General features: G+C 38.6%; 2 protein-coding genes and 1 long non-coding RNA gene across 6 annotated transcripts; 1 reads left to right on the forward strand and 2 right to left on the reverse strand.

Annotated features, from left to right (window-relative positions):
• Positions 1 to 2220: 2220 nt before the first annotated feature.
• Positions 2221 to 14979, forward strand: LOC309482426 (uncharacterized protein). 3 transcript variants are annotated; one of them, XM_082147772.1, is made up of 12 exons: positions 2221 to 2360; positions 8459 to 9285; positions 9366 to 9487; positions 9623 to 9775; positions 10917 to 11140; positions 11543 to 11694; positions 11771 to 11874; positions 12059 to 12119; positions 12829 to 12917; positions 13000 to 13134; positions 14246 to 14346; positions 14476 to 14979. In XM_082147772.1, the coding sequence occupies exons 2-12, from the start codon at positions 8520 to 8522 to the stop codon at positions 14903 to 14905; spliced, it is 2337 nt and encodes a 778-aa protein (XP_082003898.1). In that variant the 5' UTR covers positions 2221 to 2360; positions 8459 to 8519; the 3' UTR covers positions 14906 to 14979. The 3 variants fall into 3 exon arrangements, with proteins under 3 accessions (XP_082003898.1, XP_082003900.1, XP_082003899.1); XM_082147774.1 differs by lacking the exon at positions 2221 to 2360 and adding an exon at positions 7621 to 7755; XM_082147773.1 differs by lacking the exon at positions 2221 to 2360 and adding an exon at positions 7789 to 8195.
• Positions 2258 to 11025, reverse strand: LOC309482644. 2 transcript variants are annotated; one of them, XR_014200341.1, is made up of 4 exons: positions 10896 to 11025; positions 6679 to 6799; positions 3598 to 3677; positions 2258 to 2377 (listed from the first exon to the last, which is right to left on the reverse strand). It is a non-coding gene; the product is annotated as an uncharacterized lncRNA (long non-coding RNA). The 2 variants fall into 2 exon arrangements; XR_014200342.1 differs by lacking the exon at positions 10896 to 11025 and having other exon boundaries at positions 6679 to 7438.
• Positions 14980 to 15119: 140 nt separating the features above from the next.
• On the reverse strand, positions 15120 to 21002 carry zpax4 (zona pellucida protein AX 4). The gene is made up of 18 exons (XM_082147793.1): positions 20884 to 21002; positions 20715 to 20797; positions 20539 to 20628; positions 20325 to 20452; positions 19477 to 19617; positions 19348 to 19407; positions 19114 to 19278; positions 18887 to 18983; positions 17808 to 18031; positions 17582 to 17735; positions 17290 to 17498; positions 16890 to 17007; positions 16248 to 16453; positions 16048 to 16165; positions 15732 to 15901; positions 15552 to 15649; positions 15366 to 15475; positions 15120 to 15283 (listed from the first exon to the last, which is right to left on the reverse strand). The coding sequence occupies exons 1-18, from the start codon at positions 20904 to 20906 to the stop codon at positions 15159 to 15161; spliced, it is 2319 nt and encodes a 772-aa protein (XP_082003919.1). The 5' UTR covers positions 20907 to 21002; the 3' UTR covers positions 15120 to 15158.
• Between the last annotated feature and the right edge of the window lie 1213 nt (positions 21003 to 22215).

The following is a 22215-nucleotide window of genomic DNA, read 5'->3' on the forward strand; positions in this document are numbered from 1 at the left end:
ATTATTTGTTACATAAAGATGTTTGGAGCAATATTTGTGAACATAGTTTTGATACTTTAATTATGTCACAAATGACATTCTAACATCAGCTGTTTGTTCATGTGAGTGTCGATATGAATGTCAGCGGGGGTACAGTGATATTTCAGAGTCGACGGAGACAGCGACGGGTTTCTGGTAAAACACGGCGTCGCGCTCTTGAGATGACAGAGTGTGGTCACAAACCTGTGTGTGTGTTACATGTATTTGTCAGATGTGTCTGTGTGTGTGTGTCTGTACATATGTGATTGTGTGTGTCTTTTCTGTGGGGACGGGGGTTTCAGTTTGACTCTGGGCAACTTTTGACGGCAGTGAATCGGGTTTTTTGAGAGTTAGAAAATGGAGTCAAATCACATTGCACCTTATCTTATTCAACTTAAGGTATTCGCTTGAAATGCCTTGATGATCAGGAAACATTTCTGCTAAGCTTAAACCACAAAAGTCGTCTTCTCATCTGATTCGGGTTTTGTACAGGCTTTATTATCTCTTTCTCTCTCTCTATCCTTTTCCTCCCTCCTTCTCAATAAGAGATAGATAGATAGAGAGAAAGAACGCCCCCTCTCGCCCTGTTGATGTGAAACTCCTCACCGAACAATGCTCAGTCATGCCTGACTCTCGGTTTTACTGCTACAGCCTACTCACATTCACTAGACTTTATAAACCCTGTTATCTCGAACCCCATCTTCATCATCACCACCTCCATTATCACTACCATCATCATCATCATCCCCAAACTCTATATCATCCTCAGCAAAAGTGTGACTTTCAATATCAAAAATACCGTTGTTTGTCAAACTCTGAAATAGTGATGAAACAGGGCAGGTGCGCACGTTACAATTTCAGCAGTCGTTTTCAAACCTAATCATTAAAAATGGCCGACTGGAAATGTGTCACCTGCACGTCGAGGTGAAAAACGGCAATTGTATGACTTCTCGTGTGACACAAAAAATATGATGTTTTTTTTCTTCGTACAGCAAAGTCCATCGGGTTCAGTGTTGTTTTGGACCCCACTCACTTTCATTGCATGGAAATAAACAGTCAAAAGAAGCTTAAAAATATCTTACTTTGTGTTTCCGCAGCAGAAAGAAAGTCATTCAGTCGTTCAGTAAATTATGACAGAATTTTCATTATTTCGAGTTCTGTTGGTGTAACGTAATGCGTTTCGGTTTATTAAGTCATAAATTAAAATGTATCGCAAATGGTAAATTGTTATTCCACTACAAATTCTTGCTTATAGTCAGAATTATGACTAAACTAGGTCTGGTGTATATGAGTGTGTGTGTTTGGATTGTATGTAGGTATGTGTGAGTAGGGGGTGTGGTGTTTTTTAATTGCATTAGTGTTTTGTTTTGCAAAATGTAATGTATTGAATATTGGTGTAAAATTTTGTAAGCGGCATGTTGGATTGTATCGACTCCAGGAAGAGTAGTTGCTCATGTGCAGCTAATGGAGATTGAAATAAATAAAAAGTGAATATTTTTGATCAATTGTATCATAGATGTTACCTTTTTTGTTTTTAGTGCACTATCTTTTAGCAGGATTCATCCAAAATCAACCGCTGCATTTTACGGTACGTGTTCTTACAGTGTACTTGCCTAAGAAAGAACTGGTAATATAACGTAACTACATAGGTTAAGGTCAGTACCCAGTTATTACCCAGTTATTGCAATACGTACATATGTTACATGCAGAACAGGACTGTAAAATAAAGTGCTACCAGCATTTCTGCGATTCCAACATTCTGTATCAATTCTATTATGCTTTATGATCTACATCGACCCGATGTAGTTCCTTCATAGACCCGGTTGAAGACCATCAGAAATATACCAGTGTCCTACAACCAATAGGACACAAGTTTGTAGAATACATTTTTCCCAAGCAGCATTTCAATAGTGGTGAATAACAAACAAACACAAGATGGATAAGAAAGAGAGAGTGAAAAAGAAACAGGGGCAAGGACAGGCGCTTTGTCAAACTGAGAGCTGCCTCCGAGGTCTGAGACGGAGCAATACAGGGTTTTTTTCCTCCCTCTCTCTCTCTCTCTCTCTCTCTCTCTCACACACACACTCTATGATGTATGATGGTTTTTTTCTCACTCGTTTCCAGGATCACAATGACAAAGGCTTCAAAAGATCAGAGGAACCAAGAGAAGACTGCCGTACCGAAAAGTTAACCATCGCCAACGCCTCCGCAGAGTCTCTCTATGTCTTTCTCTCTGTGTCTATCTTACCTTAACTGTACATCCCTCCTTCACTCACTCGTGCTTTCAGGCGTGCATGTAGCTGGTAGAGTTCAATTGTCCTGCGGGCCTTGACTTCAAAGAGGTAAGTGACATCTTACTCTATTTATGAACAAGCCAAGAAAGGACAGAGAGCAAAGTGAGTTCGCGAGTGCTAAAACTGACTGATAGGCATATAAGAAGTGTTTTACAAGTATGTGCACATGCATTTCAGATGTTTAAGACACAGGCATGGCTGCGCGGACACTCATCTTGTTTTTCTGCACATCTTGAATGTAAAAGTGATGCACGCGTGTTTCGCTTGTTCTTAAAAGTGATAAGCTTTTGCATTGCATCCGACTCGTAGACTTGAGCAAAAGTAGTTTCAGCTGAGCAACATGGATCTGTGTGTTTGAGGCCTAGTTTAGGAAAACAACTGGAGTATTGGATTGCATGGATTGAATGTGGCTTCTTTTTGACCGTAATGTACCTCTATTTGCATTTAATTAAGGTATATCCTCTTTAGGTTATGAGATGCATAGTTTGGTAATACTTATCAGCATTTTTAACGCTCCATGAGCATATTACAGTGGCTTCTGCAACATTCTGTGTATTGCGAATCACAAAATAGTTGAGCGATTTTGTTGATAATCTGTGAATTTACTGTTTAAAAAGCTCTTTTTGGTTCTGTGCTCTTTACCTAAAAAACACTATATAGTAAAACGATGCTTTTCTGTTCTGTAAGTCATATTCAGTCAATAATTTTTTGAATGTGTAACTTAAAAAAAATATTTTGCAGCTTTTAAGGTTAATTCCTGTTTTAGCTCACCTTTTACGTGCAATTGAAGAGTCGCGTCAATGATTATGGGGCTGATATTCCTGAACAACTGAGATTGCGCAATGTTCTTCCTTTTAACCCAGACAGCGGTCATTAATGACCTTGTTGTTGATGGTGGACAATGCAAATTATTCATAACTCACTTAATAATGTATAATTCACTGTGTGATTCTCCAGTCATTTGCATACTTTTTCATATTGACAAAGCGGGGCCTAATAAGCGAAGTTAAGGCTTTTTGCTATTACTGCAAAGTAAAATGTCATGCGTGGAAAAAGCAATTCCGAATAGTCATTTATGAAATTAAGGTTACTCTAAACTTATTTTACAGTACGTGTACTTACAGTGCACTTATCCATGAAAGTACTGGTAATTTAAGGTAACTACATGGGTTAAGGTTAGGTTTAGGGGGAGGTTCAGGATTATTACCCAGTTATTGTAATTGCTATAATAAGTACATAGTATGTACAGGACTGTAAACTAAAGTGCTCCCGAAATTAAACTCACCTGTAATATGACGGATAATGTCCTGCAACCGCCTCCATGACTCTGCTGCTGTCGACTACTCATCCAAGCGATGCTGATTCCTGAAAATATGTATAAGAAATCATTATCCAAAATATTCAGTTTAAACTTTACACTGTAAAAAATATACTGAAAAAATAATTAGGCTTAATGAGAATCCTACTACTAATAGAATAGCCTCTGGTTTGTGCCTTTAACTCTTTGTGTCATTTAAATGATGTCTAAGCGAGAGTCCTGTCTGATGTTGTCATCCAGCAAGGGCATATTTCCTGTGTACTGATGACTGCGGCCAAATTTAGCTTTTACAATTAGCAGCAAAAGTAATTCTGCTTAAACAGCAGTTACGTCTTTGTTATTCAGCTACTGAATGGGTTTTTGTAAGGTGCGAAGTGAATTTTAAAACTCACATCATTATTTTGTAAAGGTCAAACTGAATATGACGATGGTCACAAACCACAAATTAGCGATGCTTTTTAAAATAATGGAATACAAAAAAGAAAAAGTAGAGTTGGCTTGATGTAATCTGATTGATACGTTAAGTAAAGCACGAACTACATGTTCAGATAGTGTCAAATGTTGCATATCAGATGTAAATTATATATATATATATATGAAGAGTTCAGATGCAAAAGCCTCTAAATGCCATCTGCAATTTTCTTCTAGAATGATCATTTTTATCAAGCTTGTATATTTAAGTTCAGTAATTTCACTTAAATGACAATTAATAGGTAATCTTCATTGCCATTTAAGTGAAATTACTGAACTTAAATATACGTGCTTGATAAAAATGATCATTCTAGAAGAAAATGTTATATATATATATATATATATTTTTTTTAGATATAGATAATCTATTAATTATAATTAGCTTTATATAAAATGACAGTATACTGTGTCTTCATTTAGATAGCTAAACAAATACTGGTGTGTAGACTCAGGGAGTCCTTAGAAACATCACTTAACACTTCTTGCGTGTCAGTTATTTGATTTTGGATATGTTGGACTATTTGACTGTGAAAGGCAAGATATTTAATCTAGATTGCGCCTGTTTAATATAAACAAAACAAAAAATTTAGTGTTTCTTTTACATATTATAGACAAATACTGGTTCAAGGTTTTATTCATGCAGGTTTGAGGATGGATTGCATTAGAGGCCTGTCACTATTTGCATTCATGATTATCATTTTGCACTAAACATTTTTAGATTAAACCCAGTTAGACACAAATTCGCTACTTTTTGTCTGCAGCACAGATTTGAAAACACACACACACAAAAATTCAAACGAACTCAAGAATGAATGATATTGGTGATAAATCTGATCGATAAAATCATTATATCAGTGAGACTGCAATGGCTCGTGAGTCATACAGATTTTTTCCTCTTTATTGTCATTTTTTATATCATTCTCTCAATAGAAAACCTTTTGAGCAGAACCAAAATATATTCATGTAATCATAAAAGCGTACATTTAAACTGTCGCTTAAATGTATTTATATGGAGCTTTTAAATACAAAAAGTATTAATACTGTGAAGCTGCTTTGATACAATCTGTATTGTGAAAAGCGCTATACAAACTTGACTTTTAATGCTATACTTTTAAAAAATATATATTTTTGCATGGGAAACGTGTGCGACAAGATTCGCCTTATAGAAATAACTTATTTAAGGGTCGATTTGATAATAATGTGTAACATTTAGCACTGAAAATGACTACCCATGAAAATGTAATATTGACAAAAAATATATTTTCATGCATATATAAACATGTGATAAATCTAAATTGCAGACTTTGCCTATCAGCGAACTTCGGATCATTGGGTTCACTAACCAATAAGCGATTACAGTTGTGCTAATAATGTGATTGATTAATTTCAAGTTTACAATTACATTTTAGCTATTATAAAATGGCACCATCAAATTCAATACAATTCCAAAACTAAAAATACTTTGTAATAGTATATGCTATCATAAAAAAAGGTCACCGGCTCAGAGCTGGGTAGACATGGACGGCCAGACATAAGTATCAGAATCTGAATTGCACATTGATATTTATTTGTATTATATTTAGCAGACACGTTTATCCAGTGCTAATGAAAAAACACAAGCAATTCGTCACATTACAGCCAACAATACTAAAGAAGCTACAGCTGAAGTCTATGTGCACAATAGTTAAAGATTGCGAAGTTTTCATGTAGTGATGTATTATTCTCATGGCCGCATGTGGTCTATTGTAATTAGTCCTGAAATTCAGTGGAAAGTTGCCGTTGTTATATATTAGCTCTGTAAAATATTACTTCTAAAACGCATCATCAGCACATTTGACTTTGAATCAGACAGGACTAGACTAATAATGGAGAAGAGTCTAAATTCATTACAAACTGCAGGGACGTAATTTGCACTTATATTTATTTGCGTAACCTAAACTGCAGGATACATTCAACGGGAGTTTAGGTTGACCTCTCATCCCTTTCTCATTTCTTTTTATTTGTTCGACGCATTCATCCGTCATCTCTTTGCATGCACTTATAAAGGTTGTCTCATAGATAAGATAAACGGTTTGATAGAATGATAGAGAAGGAGAGGAAAAAAAGTCCAAACCGCTCTGCTGCTTTCCCCCTCCTCTGTTCACTCTTTCACACATCTGACAGAAAACTAGAAAACAGCCTCCACACTCCTCTTTCCATCAATTATATCCTATGTTGTTTTGGTCCCCCTTAACCCGCTCGCCCCATTCTCCAGTATTATCTGATGACATACGGATTTAGGGCATGCAATTCTGATTTAAGGATGAAACATTGCATTTTAAGCATGCAAATTAGTCCCAAATTCTTACACTCTCCGTCCTTGTGTATTAAAAAACGTCTAGAAAGCAGATTTAAAAGCCAGAAAAAAAAGAAGAGAAGTAGGGCAGCGAGAGTAAAAAAAAAAAAATCTACATTTCTCTGGTCCAGGATCCGTCTGCTCACTGTGTATTGTCTTTCACCTTTATTCTTTCACCCACATTATGCTAATGGTGAGGTTTGTGTAGGTGATTTGTGCAGGTACATTCATACTGTACTCACCACTGAATTACCATCACCCTCATCAGCCAAACCTACAACCTGTGCGGGGGCCGTCCAGATTCACGCTCTCTCGAAGTGTAATGGCTCACGGAGACAGAGTGGGAGGACCTGTAGTACTGGCCTGTCATTCAAAATAAAAATGCAGTGGTTACGTTGATTGATGTGCTATTATCCAGTTAAAATAGTGTGAATAAGATAGCATGAGAAAAAGAGAGAGAGAGAGAGAGAGAGAGAGAGAGAGAGAGAGAGAGAGAGAGAGAGAGAGAGAGAGAGAGAGAGAGAGAGAGAGAGAGAGAGAGAGAGAGAGAGAGAGAGAGAGAAAAGAGAGGGAAACACTATGTGTGGGTGGAAAAAGGGGTGCGAAGACAATGTATGCGGTATGGAAACAATTTTATATTGTGGGTATAAGAGGGATACACTTGCAGAAAGAGAGCGAGCGAGCGAGCGAGCGGAGGCGGGGTGTACGGAGGTTTCCCTTGTCCACTTCCTGTTCTGTCGTTGTTTCATGGTCAACTTCCCGTCACATGATTTTGAACAACCACAGATTCTCACTGGCGTGAACACACTAGATCTTTTCGCCCACACAAACACATGCACAGAGAAACACACACACTTATGCATGCACACAATCTCAACAAAGCAATTAAGTTAAACACTTAACATTAACACAAAGACAAGAGACTTAGAAAAATATAAATACCAAAATAAAAAAACCACACAAACATGTTCTTGCTCTGACCGACACACACAAACTCGACAGGAAGCGTTGCCTCTCACTCATATCGTATACACTTACACGCACACCCACGCCTTACCTGCCAGTTAAACAACTCTTACGTTCTTTACACTGAAGTCACTAACCACAACAGATGTGAATCTCAAGATAACACTCTGAGCCACAAGCACAATAACCCTAAAAGGTCTCATAACCTGCCAACATCAGTGAAGACAACAAGCTTTCATCCTGCAGCTTTTGTTAATTGTTTAAAAAAGTAAAGTTTTGCTGGATTCTGCCGTTCGCTCGACTGTCTGTCTGTCTACCATGAATGACATCCTCGTCGGACCAAGAGGGAGACTGTGAGTATACCACAGATTGCTTTAGTCTGTGATGTAGGAGAACAGATAAAAATAGACTGAGAAGGAAAGGAGGTTAAGGAGGAGAGCAAGACAGAAGAGGGAGAGAGATATAGAAAGAGAGAGAGATAGAGGGAGATCCGTGACTGCTTCCTCAGGATGTGGCTTTCGGTTCAGGGTTTTAAGGGAGGGGGTGACTCTATGACAACCGAAGGCTTACCTTTTGATCGGTGGCACCTGTCAAAGAAATGTGTGAGAAAGTGTTTTCACGTTTAAGTATGATGCGTTTGCGCACGAGCCAGAAAGAGCCAGAGAGAGAGCGGCTGCTTTCACACGTGGCTGCGTTTTCATTTCGTTTGCTTGTTCACACGTTCACACATCGCCGTGAATAGATAGCACACGAACAAAAGCAACAGGTTATGGATAAAGAAAGAGGAACATTGGTGAGTAAGCACTAGACAAAAAAAAAAGAGTGAGTAAAAAGGTAAAAATCTAAACATAGAACAAACAAAGGCCGTTTGTGGTCTTTTGATTGTTGCGTTTATCTCTGTCTACGACGTTGTTTTTCTTTGCAGCTAAAAAGCAAATGTTACAGAGGGAGATGCAAAGAAACCATTAATCGGTTGTTTGTGTGGTTTGGCTCACTAACGTTCATGAGCTTGAAAGGGTTTTGATGTCTTCTCATGATCTTTGTGTGTCTTTTCAGTTTTCAGATGCAATGAGCGTCTTCTAACTCGAGAGTGCTTCAGCCATTTACAACACGCCACATGGCTGACCACGCATCTCCCGAACCAGAGTCGCTCTCCTTCGCTCCTATGTTTCGACCTCAGACAGAAGGTCAAAGGTCAAGCCACGACCTTTACCAGCAAAGCTCAATGAGTGGGCTCGGGCCATTTGAAGTCCCGTGTGAAGCCACGGATGGCACCGGGAGTGCTCTGAATGGAATAGATCAATCGGGGAGCACTGCTTATTGGGGAAGTATGTCCCCAGTGTCCTCTATGGGACTCAACAGGATCAAGGCACAAGCTGGAGTGTATGAGACCGACTGGAGTTCTCATTGCCACCAACAGGAGACGGCAGACTGTTACGAACCAACTGGGCGCCAGCAACAGAAACTGGATTCTTTCTCCGAGGCGTTTTGCAGTCGTAACACGGCGCGAATGCAAGGTGGAGGAGAGCAGAGTGGCTTCAACAACTCTACTCCTCCTTCCCATTCCCTCTCTTTCCCTTTGGTTCTTAGCCCACCTCCGACGCCCCTGCCTCCTCAATCCTTCTCTCCTCCCAAACGACCTCAACACTTCCTACCCGGACAGATCTTGAGCCAATCGCAGACGGACGGGTCGCTGCAGTTCTTCCCCTCTTTACCTTCGCCGTCCACCAGCAGGTTCAATCACCCCATTTGGCTCCAGCTGCAAGCCGACGGCAACGAAAGTTTGGACTTAACGCAGCACCTCCAACAAGATTCAAACTCCTCCCTAGTTTATTCGGAGCATGGAAGCCCTCATCTGAAACATATAAACTCCCTGCAGAAAGGTAGGGGTAACGTAAACGCAACGTTTTATGTGTTTGACCTGTTTTGAAATGCATAATGAAACGTGTTTTTGTTTGCATAGACTGTTCAATGCAAATGTCCCTCAACCCTGCACTGGCTCAACATCATCATCCTCAGTCGTGCGTGCAGCAACATCTGGGTCACGAGCCCAGGACATCTGAGGATCACATGACATGGCCTCAGGTCTGTCATCTGCACATTCACACAGATTGTTACCCTGGTCAAGCATTTTAGATCGATGCATCAATGGCTTTCACATCATTCTCGTGTAGTTTTGCTAGCATGCAAAATTCACAACTACTTTTCTCATCTTGACAGATGGGGCAATCATCCCATTCATATGGACCTTCTCTGCACCAGTCCAGTCTCCATGTGCAGGGGTCAGAGCCAGGAGAAGGATCACGAATCAGTTTTGGACAGAACTTCAGTCCTGGGTCCTCGGATAAACCTCAGAGGTCCTCCAGCACACAGGCATGAGACCAACTACTTACTAATTCATTTAGTTATGGTCTATATATATTTATATATATATATACACACACACATACATACATACACACTACAGTACCGGTCAAAAGTTTGGAAACATTACTATTTTTAATGTTTTTGGAAGAAGTCTCTTAAGCTTATCAAGCCTGCTTTTATTTGATAAAAAATACAGGAAAAAAATGTAATATTGTGAAATATAATAATGTTTTTTGTATTTTAATATACTTTAAGATATAATTTATTTCTGTGATGTCAAGCTGAATTTTCAGCATCATTACTCCAGTATTCAGAGTGACATGATCCTTCGGAAATCATTCAAAAATGCTGATTTGATACTCAGTTATTATTAATGTTGGGAAAAAAGTTAAAAAGATCAGCATTTAATCAAAATAGAAATCTTTTCTAACAATATAAGTCTTTACTATCACTTTTTTATCAATATAATACATCCTTGCAGAATAAAAGTATTAATTTCTTTCAAAAAAGAAAGAAAAAAATTACCGAACTCAAAGTTTTGAACGGTAGTGTATATTGTTACAAAAGATTTCCATTTTAAATAATTGCTCTTCTTTTTTTAACTTTTTATTCATCAAAGAATCCTGAAAAAGTATCACAGGTTATAAAAAAATATTAAGTAGCACAACTGTTTCCAACATTGATAATAAATCATCATATTAGAATGATTTCTGAAGGATCATGTGACACTGAAGACTGGAGTAATGATGCTGAAAATTCAGCTTTGATCACAGGAATAAATAAATTACATTTTAAAATGCTTTTTTTATTTTTTTTTATATTTATAAAAAAAACATTTATATATTGTAATAATATTTCACAATATTACTGATTTTTGATCAACGACAAGCGGTTGGCGAGCATGAGAGACTTCTTTCAAAACCATTAGAAAACCATTCTGACCCCAACCTTTTGAATGGTAGTGTATATATAAAATAAAAACATAAAATATATCAAATAGAAAAACCTTCACATATTGTTTGAACGCACAGTTACGTGTGTTAGGTTAAAACCACAAGCCTTAATGCCTTCGACTGTTATTAGCTGTGATTGGCTCTACAGCGACATTTTACGTAGCATAACTCACATGCAACTTTTGTTCATGTAGAATGTTCCCAGTTCCGTATATACTGGAGTCCCGTTCAACAGTGTGATCCAGCTGAGTAGAGAGTTCATGGAGAGCTGGGAAGGAACTGTATCTCACTATACACCACCGCCGATGCTGAACCCGACACGTAGTGGAACGGGGCTCTTCTGCAACCTGCTTTCTTCCCTTGCTGTGGAAAACAGAGCACTGTGGACAGACGAGAGGAAAGAGGATGACTCACAAAGGTGAGCATTCAGATGTTTGTTTGTTCCTTCTCAGTCGCTCATTGGTGTCATATACGAGGCAGAGCCTTGCCGCTGAGAATGATTTTCCCCTGAAGCAAATGCTGTTTTATTAAGAGCGTGCCTGAACAACAGAAAACAATAGTTGCTTATTTGACAACAATAATAATAAAAAAATTGGTGTCAAGTTTTTTTATTTCTTGATTTGGTGAGAATCTGCTTGGTTGTGTCAAATCTTCCTCGTTTTAAGAAACAAGAGGTTTTATTGGTGGTGGTGGTTGAGGAGAATCCCCCTTCCATATGTAAAGCGCTTTGAGTACGGTACCTAGAAAAGCGCTATATAAATGTAACAAATTATTAATTATTATTACAGATAATGTCATTAAACTTTCTATCACATTCAAGGTTCATAAATATAGGCCCTGATTTCCAAGCTGAGCTGCCAGATCTGATAGTAGGAAGAGAGCATGAGGAATGTCCAGAGGAAGCGGTCAGGGAGGAGCTGTTATGGAAACCTTGGGCAGAGTTAGAAGAAAATGACACCCTTTTACAGCATGGTAATAATATTATCAAATTATCATAAAGCAAGTGGTTTTTTGAAACATTATTCATGAGTGTGATTTCAAACCTCAGTTGAGAATCTTCTTGACCTGAGTGCCTCCAGTGTTCTACCAGGAGGGGGCGCCAATCTGGAGCTTGCCCTTCATAGCCTGTCTCCTTGCAAGGGAAACATTCTAGTAAGTGCAATATTCATTATCAATTCATGTTTATAGATTTATGATATTAAAAGACTCTATTCACAATTACCTCCAAAATGGTCATGACTTTTTGATGACAAGCTGTCTTCCACAAATTAATTCAGCGTGATATTTAATTTCCTTCTTTTCCCCGTTTTCCCTCTCCACCAATCCTATACAACAGGCAGCGCTGGAGATGCTGTTGTTTAAAGACTCCCCTCCATCAGAAAACTATCACTATTCTGGTAAATACTCATTTTTTTAAAGGTAGGGTAGGCAATTTCAGAGAGGCTAGCAATAGCAAGTTAGCTTTGAAAGCATGAGATCCCACCCTCCCTACAGGTCTCCAAAGCCACGCCTCCTTCAAAACACATGAACTCACACGGAAGAGTCTACAAAGCGTCACAAGAGATCTGGCGTTAAATTACCGTGTCTCAAAGAACGTAAACAACTTACAGAGCTCTGACTTGTACCAGCTGACTGCTGCAGATTCATTTCGGCGTTAATAGTGTTGACATAGAAACGCACAAATGGTCTGAGAACGTTACAGGTTGCCATCTCGTCATTACGGTTAAGACATGGTGTGAACGCAGCATAAGCTCGTAGTTTTGGTTCAGGAGGAACTGGAAAAGGCGGCTCCTGTTTGTTTGTGGCACTCGGTGACTGACGTCTGTCTAACTCTGCATAGCATGAAACGTGCTGATGACGTGTGATGTTCGGACCGAATGCAATGATCGGACAAACATCTTTTATTCCTGAGACTTCCACAGAAGACATGTACATATTTTAATATTTAGACCACTTCTATTATTGATTGCTATCAGGATGTGAGGAGAGTTTCAACCAGTATAACAAAGTATTTATAAAAAAAATTGCCTACCCTAACTTTAATTCTCAATTTTTTAAATCAACAAATTATAAAATAAGGCTAATCCAATTTCACTTTGCATTTAGGAACGGATATCTGGACTTTGAGTGAACAAAAACTGTTCCATAAGGCATTTACAATTTATGGAAAAGATTTCTCCTTTGTACATAAAATGGTAATATATCAAACATTTGTAAATCTAAGCCACAAATATTTGGGATCACAGCATTTGCATTTCAACGTGTTCATGCTTTCAGGTGAGAACAAAGCAGGTGTCACAGTGTATTGAATTCTATTACAACTCCAAGAGGCTTTCAGACAAACAAAGGAAGCAGATGGAGAGAGAAAAAGAAAGTTTGGAGGAAGAGAGACTTGCAGCAGTCATCAATCAGGTAAGAAAGACTGACATCGTGAAGCTTCGAAACATTTAAGAATCATTTGATTCATTTGTTTCGAATCAGTGGTTCAGAGAGCTTGGATCAAACTCGTATCTGAGAGTTTGTATTTGCTGCCGATAGCGCGTGAAGGCAGCATTAATTCGAAAAAGGAGAATTATAAAGCCTGATTGCTTTTAATTGATCTAGTTTCCCCATGCCCTGTCTAATAATAACACACATTAAATAACACATTTTACAGACCTTTCATATTTAAAGGTAGATTACACTACAATGGTAGAAGTAAACATTTTTATTTTTTAAAAGAAGGTGTGATAAAGTGTTTGGACTGGGTTTTATTTCGTTGCATTTACCAGCAGGTAGCGTGGTGTTTCGAACGCTTCGGTACAATGAATCTCGAAGCAATTGATTCAGAGTTAAGCTTCGTTTCTCACATCTACTTTTACTGAACCGAAAGACGCTTCTTTTTAAAAAAAAAAACAAAAAAAACATGAAAACTACCCAAGGTCACAGAGTGAGCTGCATAGTAAACATTGCACGGCCCAAGCTGTCCAAAACTCGAGAATGTTTTATAATGAACTCAAAAGCAGAGTTTAGTGTGGCTCCGTGTCAGTTGCTTTCATAGATTGCATGTAACGTTTACGTTTGAGAAATGTTCTACCACAGTAAATAACTACCTTTTGATGTTATATCCTCATCCTGCAAATGTGAGAAATTCACGCGAGTGATTCCTTTTTGGAATGCGAAAAGACTCACGTGAGTCTACGGTAAACTTCACAGCGCGCATGCGCGTCAGACTGAGATTACTACATGCAATGGTATATAAAAAAGACATTTTCAAATACACGTGCTACTATTTTCAGTGGAATAAAGGTTGGTTTTTGCGGAACATTCTCCCTCTTCCCAATTTTTTTTTTCCATTTATAATTTTAACTAAACTGTCCTTCTGTTCGGATTTACATCCGTGGACATTTTTAATCTGTTTGTAAACTAAGTCTACAGCTTTTTATTTGCACATACTTTGAAGGACAACATCGGGAACCATGCAGAATACCGCTTTTGCAGTGATAAATATTCAGAGAAAATATTTGAAACTCCTTTTCCACAGGTTCTTCCAGCCTCAAAGATGCTAGTTAACCAAGCCAGTATCGAGAGACTGATTCATACCCCACAACTTCCCACAAGCTTTCCCTGTAAACAGTGTGGAAAGTAAGTATGAATGATTTTTGCCTATGCTGTTCTATTAGCCTACTTGTGCAATTGAAACAAACACCATGGCTTATGTTGGACATCAATTGTGTCCAGCCTTACATTTGACCTTGCAAATTGTTTTTTCAGGATGTTCTACAAAATAAAAAGTAGAAATGCTCACATGAAGATCCATCGACAGCAGCAAGAAGACTGGAGAGAAAAACTACAGATACACCCAAACCAGCAAATCCTAAACCAGACACACCATCAGAATCACATCTTGACCCAAAATCTGATTCAGAATTTGGTCCAAACACAGAACCAGTTGGCTTTTCTTCAAAGCACAAAGACTCAGAGCACATGCCCAACCAGTAGTGCCAGTTGCATGGCTCCCACCCAGAATCCACAGATTGTGCCCAAAGCACCCTTGACCCTCCACACTGGACATCAGCAGACATGGAGCTCCCTGCACAATGTAGAAACAGGTGGCCTGTTTTATAACCGAGGATCTATGGTAAATGGGCTCCATTTGAGCATACAGGACAGTGCAAGTAAATCATGGACTGATGCCCAATAATTGACATTATGTCTGTACAGTTGTTTAACCCTTTCAATGCCATAACTTTCATTAAATGATATTGCGTGTTTCAATGCAGACTCATCTTTACAAATTAAAGAACTTACAGTCATGCGAAAGGGACACGAAAAAGGCTTTTTTATTTTGAAAATAAACTGCACAATAGAAGACAATGCTCAATACATACAAACAAAATTAAAATAAAATAAAATAAAATAAAATAAAATGTTCACGTAATGACAAGCACGTCTGTCTACTGGCGAGCTCTATTGGGCCGCACACGCACATATTCAGCCGGCTTCATTGCAGGAGCTGCTTGATAAGTCTTCATAACAGTTTGTTTCTGCGGTTGCATGGGCTTAAACACTTGGGGAGGAACTGAAAATAGAAGATATTCAAGATTATTCTAGGCCTACATGGAGACTAAATGGCTCTCGGGTAGTTGAGCCAATTAACTTGCCTATCACAGGATCTTTGATTTGTCCAATTCCAGGCATCTCAGCTCTGAACTTCCGGTCCACAAAGAGGCTTTCAGTGCCACGTACTGGGTAAATGCACCTCACGGTCATCCTGAGAGGGGGAGAGAATGGCTGTGTGGTTAAGAAAGTGGGCTACTAATAGGTATTCACTAGGGTAATAAGATTACCTGTATGCAGCATCTCTCGTGATAACTGGCTTGCTGTCTGTGGAATACATCTCATGAAAAATGATCTCGTTTTCATAAGTCACATACTGCTGATCAACCTGAACAGAAGGGGGGGGAAAATAAGAGAAGTCAAGTAACTTTCATATGCATGGGGTGGGGAAGACACCCATTTAACTGCACCTGAAATCTAGTGCCACAGGTGTTAAGACCGAAGGAGAACAGGACTCTGGACTCATCAGTTTCTTGAGGTCTGCAGCTTGGGTCCAATAGTGTGGTTCGGGCAGGGTCTGCAGTAGGCACCGCTTTAGTGACATCACTCACTACAGTCATCACGCCCTCAGCAGAGCACACTACAAAAGGAAACAATTAAATTGAAAGTAAACCAGACTATTGTGTAAAGTGACCATTTCATCCCTAAACCAGTTCATATGAGAATTGTGCTCTCTGGTGCCAATGCCATAAATTTGGGTGAAGCCAATAAGAACCACTGCATTACCCAAGAGCTCAGTGGTTTGGAAGAGACAGCATTTTCTTGAGGACTGCTCAGTCTCCAGGGTTTTAACATTTCTGGTGAGAAGTTCAAAACTGCCATAGAACTGCTGCAGTGTAATATTCTACAACAGAGGGATGTTTATTTCAGCAATTTGAATAAACGTCATGCTTTCAACAGTTTGGCCCTGCTAGTGATTAACAAACCGTATAGCAGTATCCAATTGTAAATAGAGGGACATCCAAAATGAAGGTGTTGCTGTCATTGGACATGATGTAGCCACGCTCAGACACCAGCTGTTGGGTCAGCGGGTAGCGACCGATGACGATGTCCCACAAGTAGTCGTAATCATGATAGGCTCTCATGAAGCGTATGCCATTGTTAGTACACATGCTGTCAAAGATGGGTGGGTCTGTTGAGATAAAATTGAACACCTAAGTGTATGGCAGACAATAGGGCTGGGTAAAAAAAAGATTTATCGATTTTAATCGATTCTCATTCTTACGAACCGATAATCAATTCTTAAATCCCAAGAATCGATCGGTCATCCTGTTTTCAGTTGATGAATGAAACATTGTAGCACGCATCCCATCCAAAAATTGTACTAATAATAATAATAATAATAATAATAATAATAATATTTGTGCTTTGTATTGTACCTGATATCCAAAATAATCAATATTGAATTAAAATCGAATTGCAAGCTTGTGAATCGAAATCGAATTGTGAAATTTGTCTCAATACCCAGCCCAAGCAGACAATGTATTACACTATTGTCAAATGTTTAAAGTGTCTAAAAGTTCCAACAGAAATGCAAAACCTCTTAAAAAAAAACCTATGATCCTTACCGACATCATGAATGACAGCACTCAGAGAAGAAAAATAGTAATAGGGCTCCATTTGAGGAAGGATGTTCAAAATCCACTTAATTTCCAAAGAGTACTTGAAAAGGCTCTCTGCAATATGCTGCAAGACAGACAGATAAACCTCAAATGCCAGACTTTAGGGAATCTTGTTTTTAAACACATGGGTCTGAAATCAGCTCCACTTAGTTTTAAATGCATAGAGCAAGTTCTTGGAGCAGAGTTTTTGTTTTTCCCACAAACTTTTTGATGCCAATGACACCCTCAAAAGGGTCAAGGTAGCAAGGAGTCTGCATTTATATTAAAGTAGAGAAGCCACACACACACACAAAAAAAAAAGCCTGACCTAGAGAATGGAGAATGCGGTTAACAAACGCAAACTCACCTGCTTCACAACAAATTGGGCATCAAATGGCACCCTAAGGATATACGCAAAAGTATTATTGTCTTGTGGGACTCTGGTGATGGAACATCCCAGCTGCATGGCAGCTGACACGGAGAACTCCTGCCCATTCAGCTCCAGGGACATCAGCTCCACATCAAAAGGAATATTACCCAGGTAGACCGTGAAGACTCGTTCCTCAGGTACAGTTTCTGGAAGAGACAGTACAGTTGTAGTGAACTTAATCCTCACAGAGCAGCAATGCCATGCCCATTTAATATCCAACCCAACTCACGGTTAATTGAAAAAGGAATATGAGGAATTGTTGGAGTGGCCATTTGCTTGAACACACTGTGCTTGGTGTCCACACCATTCTGGTCCACAAGATCTTGCTGGTAGGTCAGCAGGACGGCGTACACCTCATGATACATACCGTCGATCACAAAGCTCTGTAGGCAAATTAATATTTAACATTGGATGCTTAATCCAGCATCATACAGGGAGAGAACTCCCAACCATACCTTTCTAGTCCCTCCCACAGAAGCAAAGGGGATGCTACAGACAACGGCCCCATCACTGAACGTCACAGAGTAGCCTCGGTCTATAAAGTTCTGCTCATCTAGGAGCTCGCCATTAACCCCCATGTTTATGGACTCACTCCTTAACACAGAAGGTGGAGCAACCAGAGGAGTCATTACTGCAGGGGTCCTCCAGTGAAGTCTGTAGCCATCAAAAGAGCCTTTATCTGAAATGATTTGTTAAAATCAAATATGGAACCTGAAAACAGAACTCCTGCAATATTGTTCAGATGTGCAGCATGTGTCCCTTTTTCACAATACCAAATAAGTCAATGGTCACTATTCTTAAGAGTTAGTTGCTAAAACATGCCCATCAAAAAAAGCCCATCAAAAAAAATTAAAGTAAAAGAGTAAAATAAAATAAAAGAGTCAATGATTGGATCATTGCAGTGGTTGTTTATAGCATGTTATGTTTGGCAACAGTTCTTCTAACCCTAATTGGAGTGTGTTGCTTTTAATTTCTTAACCATGTAGAAGGACACATCATGGCCATATGACAATGATGACAATGTCAAGATTCAAGAGACAAATATCAAGATTGCCACCTCTGAGTCCAGACTTAAATTCATTGAAGTCTTTGTGATGTGCTGGAGGAGACTTTACAGAGTGCTGGACTCTTGCATTGTCAACACAAGATCTTGATTTAATGACTCTTGATGTAAATAACATCAGAACATTTCTGCTTCCTATTTTTGGTCAAGATCTTGTATGGACAAAGTAAGAGTCCAGCACTCTGTAAAGTCTCCTCCAGTACATCCCAAATACTTCCAATTAATTTAATGTCTGAACTCAGACGAGCCAATTTATGTGTAAAATGTATTGTTTTATTGTTCAATTTATTGTCCTCCTGGAATATGACCGTGATGCATCTTCCTACATGCTTGTTTAAGAAATGAAATGCTACACTCCAATTAGGGTTAGAACTGTTGCCAAACATAACATGCTAACAATCACTGCAATAATGATCCAATCAATTACTTAAGCAACTTTTTAGCCAGGCAGTGTACATATTTGGTTCTTACCCAGTGAGCAGGAAGCAACCAGGTCCACCATGACAAACATCCATTTCTGTCTAAAAAACACGGTGGCTTGGATCACTTCCACTGAAACACCACTGACCTGAAACAAGTTAAACAGTGATTAAATCACAAGGCAGTCAAAAATGTGTGTAAACACTCTAGATCAGGTCATATGTACCCGTTCTGGGTTAAGGGGAAGTGACATTAACCATTTTGGTTATGTGGCATACCATTTTGACAGAAGCGTAAGGTTGTCCAAAGGTTGTCCGAAACACAAGTCTGCCAGGTGTGATTATTATGAAGTAGCCCAGAGCAGCAGCATCTTCAGGCGACATGACTTCAGACTGCTGTCCATCTTGTTGTAGCATCACCTGCCAGGCCCCTGAACTTTGGGGCTTGAAGAAAAAGTGCAGCCAAGACCATGTTTCAAAGTGAACCATTAAGATAAACAGCTAGCCACTTACCACAGAGAAACCTTTAACACTGCTGGTTGCAGGGAAAAGAAGGGTAGTTGTCACAGACACCTAGGGGGGAGGGAGATTAAATAATCAAAAATAAATATAATACACATCATAAGAAAGTCTCACTCATACCTCCATGTAGTTCTCCTCACAAGTAATCTCTCTTGGAGAAAAAGGAGAAACAGAGCAAGCCTTGGAGAAATTGAGAAATGATTCACCACCTCGCTCATCTGTAATGATCACACTGAACATGAAGGTGAAGACCTCATCATTCTGGGGGAGGAGAAAAAAAAAAAAGTTAAACTTTCACTCAAAAGTTTGAGGTCAACCAGAGTGTTTCTGAGGTCTCTTAGGATCAAGTCCGCATTTAATCAAATACAGTAGTATATTGGGAAGTTGCACTTAATAAAAAAAAAATAAAAAAGAAGTTTGACAGTAGCACCTGGTTGCCTTAATATGGAGTTAATACAAAGAAGATTGTTTAGTAAACAAACTCAATTATGTTATCTGAAATGTGTTAATTATCCAAGTTAATTTGACAAAAGATAAGGTGCAATAAATCATTAAAATAATTGACAGTGTAAAGTTTATTTTAATAGACCAAAACTTTTTCCTGTGATGGCAAAGCAAAATTTCTCTTTCATCACATGATTCTTCTAATATGCAGATTTTGGTGCTCAAGAACCATTTATTCTTCATGCCAAAAAAAAGAAAAAAAAGAAAAAAGTGTGCTGCTTTGTGCAAACTGGGATTTCTCTCATGATTATTTGAGTAGAAAGTTCAAAAAAGCCATTTATTTGAAATTGTACGAGTCACAGTAAAGACTTCCATTGTTAATACAGTAATGAATCTCGGAATAGGTTCAATTTAATTGAAACCTTTTTTGTTGACCCCAAGCATTTGGACAGTAATGTAGACCTAAAATCACACTCAAATGAGCATTATCCTGAAAGCTGTCAATCATTAGAGGCGTATTGTACCTGATTGTTCGTGTGACAGGAGAAGTATGAGGCTCTGAGAGCAACACGACCCAACAGGGGATCGACAGAGTAGGTGTAACCACACTGAGCCCCATAGAGGCCTGTAACAGGATACACACCTGTGGCATCTAAAAAGACCCCAAAAAAGAAACACACCATGTTGCATTTATAACAACAAAAGCACATGCTAAAAGGATGTAAAACTCAAACGCACCAACTGCCTCAAAGCGAGGCTCAACACCAGAGGACGGTACGTCTACTGAGATGAACAGGGAGCGAACCTTGCACTCAACCTCAATGGGAACTATGAGCAAGACAAAAAGAAGTTTGAAATCAAGCAAACACAGACATCAATCCCTAATGATAGACATCTCTTTAGAAGGCCATTACCTTGTGGCAGACTGGGAGACTGCTGGAACGTGCTTTTGAAGTCACGTAGAGCAAAAGATACAGCACACAGGAAAAGCACCCCTCTAAAGAGAGAGAAACAATGCCAAGTTCCATTAGAATCACTTCACATACAGAGAGAGAAAAAAAAGGGGGTTTAAAAAACAATTACCCTGAAACAAATCCAAAAGCCATAACCACTGATTAACTGAAGTGTCTGCTGTGTGGTATCTTAAAACACTACCAAAACTGCCTTAATACTAAACAACTCTATCCTAAACCACATAACAACATATTACTGCTAGGCAGATTTGAAATACATTATGTTGATTGACTTGTTACGAACTAGATGTATTGATTGGCTACTTCAAAAGCAGCTGTGCTTTAGTCATAATTGACAGCGGCTGCCGAACTTCCTGATTGGCTGTAAAGCTCCGCCCATCATCCAGAGCTAAAAAAAAAGCCAAATTTGTTTTATTTCAAAAACGTTTTTTTTTTAAGTCCCCCTGCAGTCAATAACTCATCTTTTATCACTAAAATTACGTTTAAACGTATTTCCTTGAAAAAAAATCTTCATGCTTGAATACACCCTTGCCTCGTTTAATATAGGCTACGCGGTTCTATGATTATGCAAATTAGACCCGCCTCTAAATACTTACGCCAGCTCAGAGATCCACTCGTTGACGATCACAGGTTGATCTGATTGGTTACAAGGTAATATGTTTGTGACATCAGAAACAGCGATTTTAAACCGCGTTTTTTAGACTGTCTTTGGTTCACTGCAGTTTTAAAGAGAAAATACTCAGCAATGGAGTTGACTTATGAATTTACACATGGTTAGTCTTAAAGCATATTAAAAACAACACATAGACATATAAACAACATTAAAAAACTTGATTTTCTTCACAGGGGGACTTTAATAAAAGTAAGACACTGGCAGTTTTAAGATGATTATTTACAGTATGTGTTACATATAGTCAAAAGTATGAATTACAGAACACAAAAGACTTCCGCGGCCAGATTTAATTGTACTGTGTTTCTTTGTTTGGAAAACGCTAGACATGAATGCAATTTTGGAAGACAAAAAAAATGCTGTACTCTGTGCTTCCACATGTTCTAAGTCCTGCGTCAAGAGAGGAAAAAAGATATACACATATTGCTGTTGTCAAACAATTTTCAGACACATTTTTGCAGGCTGATATTTGTTGGCCTGTACAAAACATACACACAATAGCCTGGAATAAAGTATGAATAAAGTCACTATAAAATGAGTAAGTACACTGGAAAGTTATATGGAATGATTTATGTGAACTAGTCAAGCAATTTTTCAAGAATTCTATGGAAAATAAATAGTGGGGAAATATGAATACATAAAATCTACAGCCCAGTGTTTAAAAGACTTCTTTAAATGACACTTCAAATATTATTTTATAAATTATAATCATTTACATCTTTCAGTCTTTCACTCAAAGTTATTCTTATTTGGAAGTTTCAGGGCCTTTTT

This window comes from Leuciscus leuciscus (genome assembly GCF_965113295.1).
Source record: "Leuciscus leuciscus genome assembly, chromosome: 2".
NCBI lineage: Eukaryota > Metazoa > Chordata > Actinopteri > Cypriniformes > Leuciscidae > Leuciscus > Leuciscus leuciscus.

Bases quoted from the DNA above. Each gene is read 5' to 3' on its own strand.
- zpax4 (XM_082147793.1), bottom strand. From the start codon at position 20,906: ATGGCTTTTGGATTTGTTTCAGG. The intron at 20,629-20,714 runs GTAATGGCCTTC...TCTTGCTCATAG, and splicing joins GTCTCCCAGTCTGCCACAAG to TTCCCATTGAGGTTGAGTGC. The intron at 18,984-19,113 runs GTATGCCACATA...AACTTGTTTCAG, and splicing joins CTTACGCTTCTGTCAAAATG to GTCAGTGGTGTTTCAGTGGA.
- LOC309482426 (XM_082147772.1), top strand. From the start codon at position 8,520: ATGGCTGACCACGCATCTCCCGAACCAGAGTCGCTCTCCTTCGCTCCT. The intron at 9,286-9,365 runs GTAGGGGTAACG...TTGTTTGCATAG, and splicing joins TATAAACTCCCTGCAGAAAG to ACTGTTCAATGCAAATGTCC. The intron at 13,135-14,245 runs GTAAGAAAGACT...CCTTTTCCACAG, and splicing joins TTGCAGCAGTCATCAATCAG to GTTCTTCCAGCCTCAAAGAT.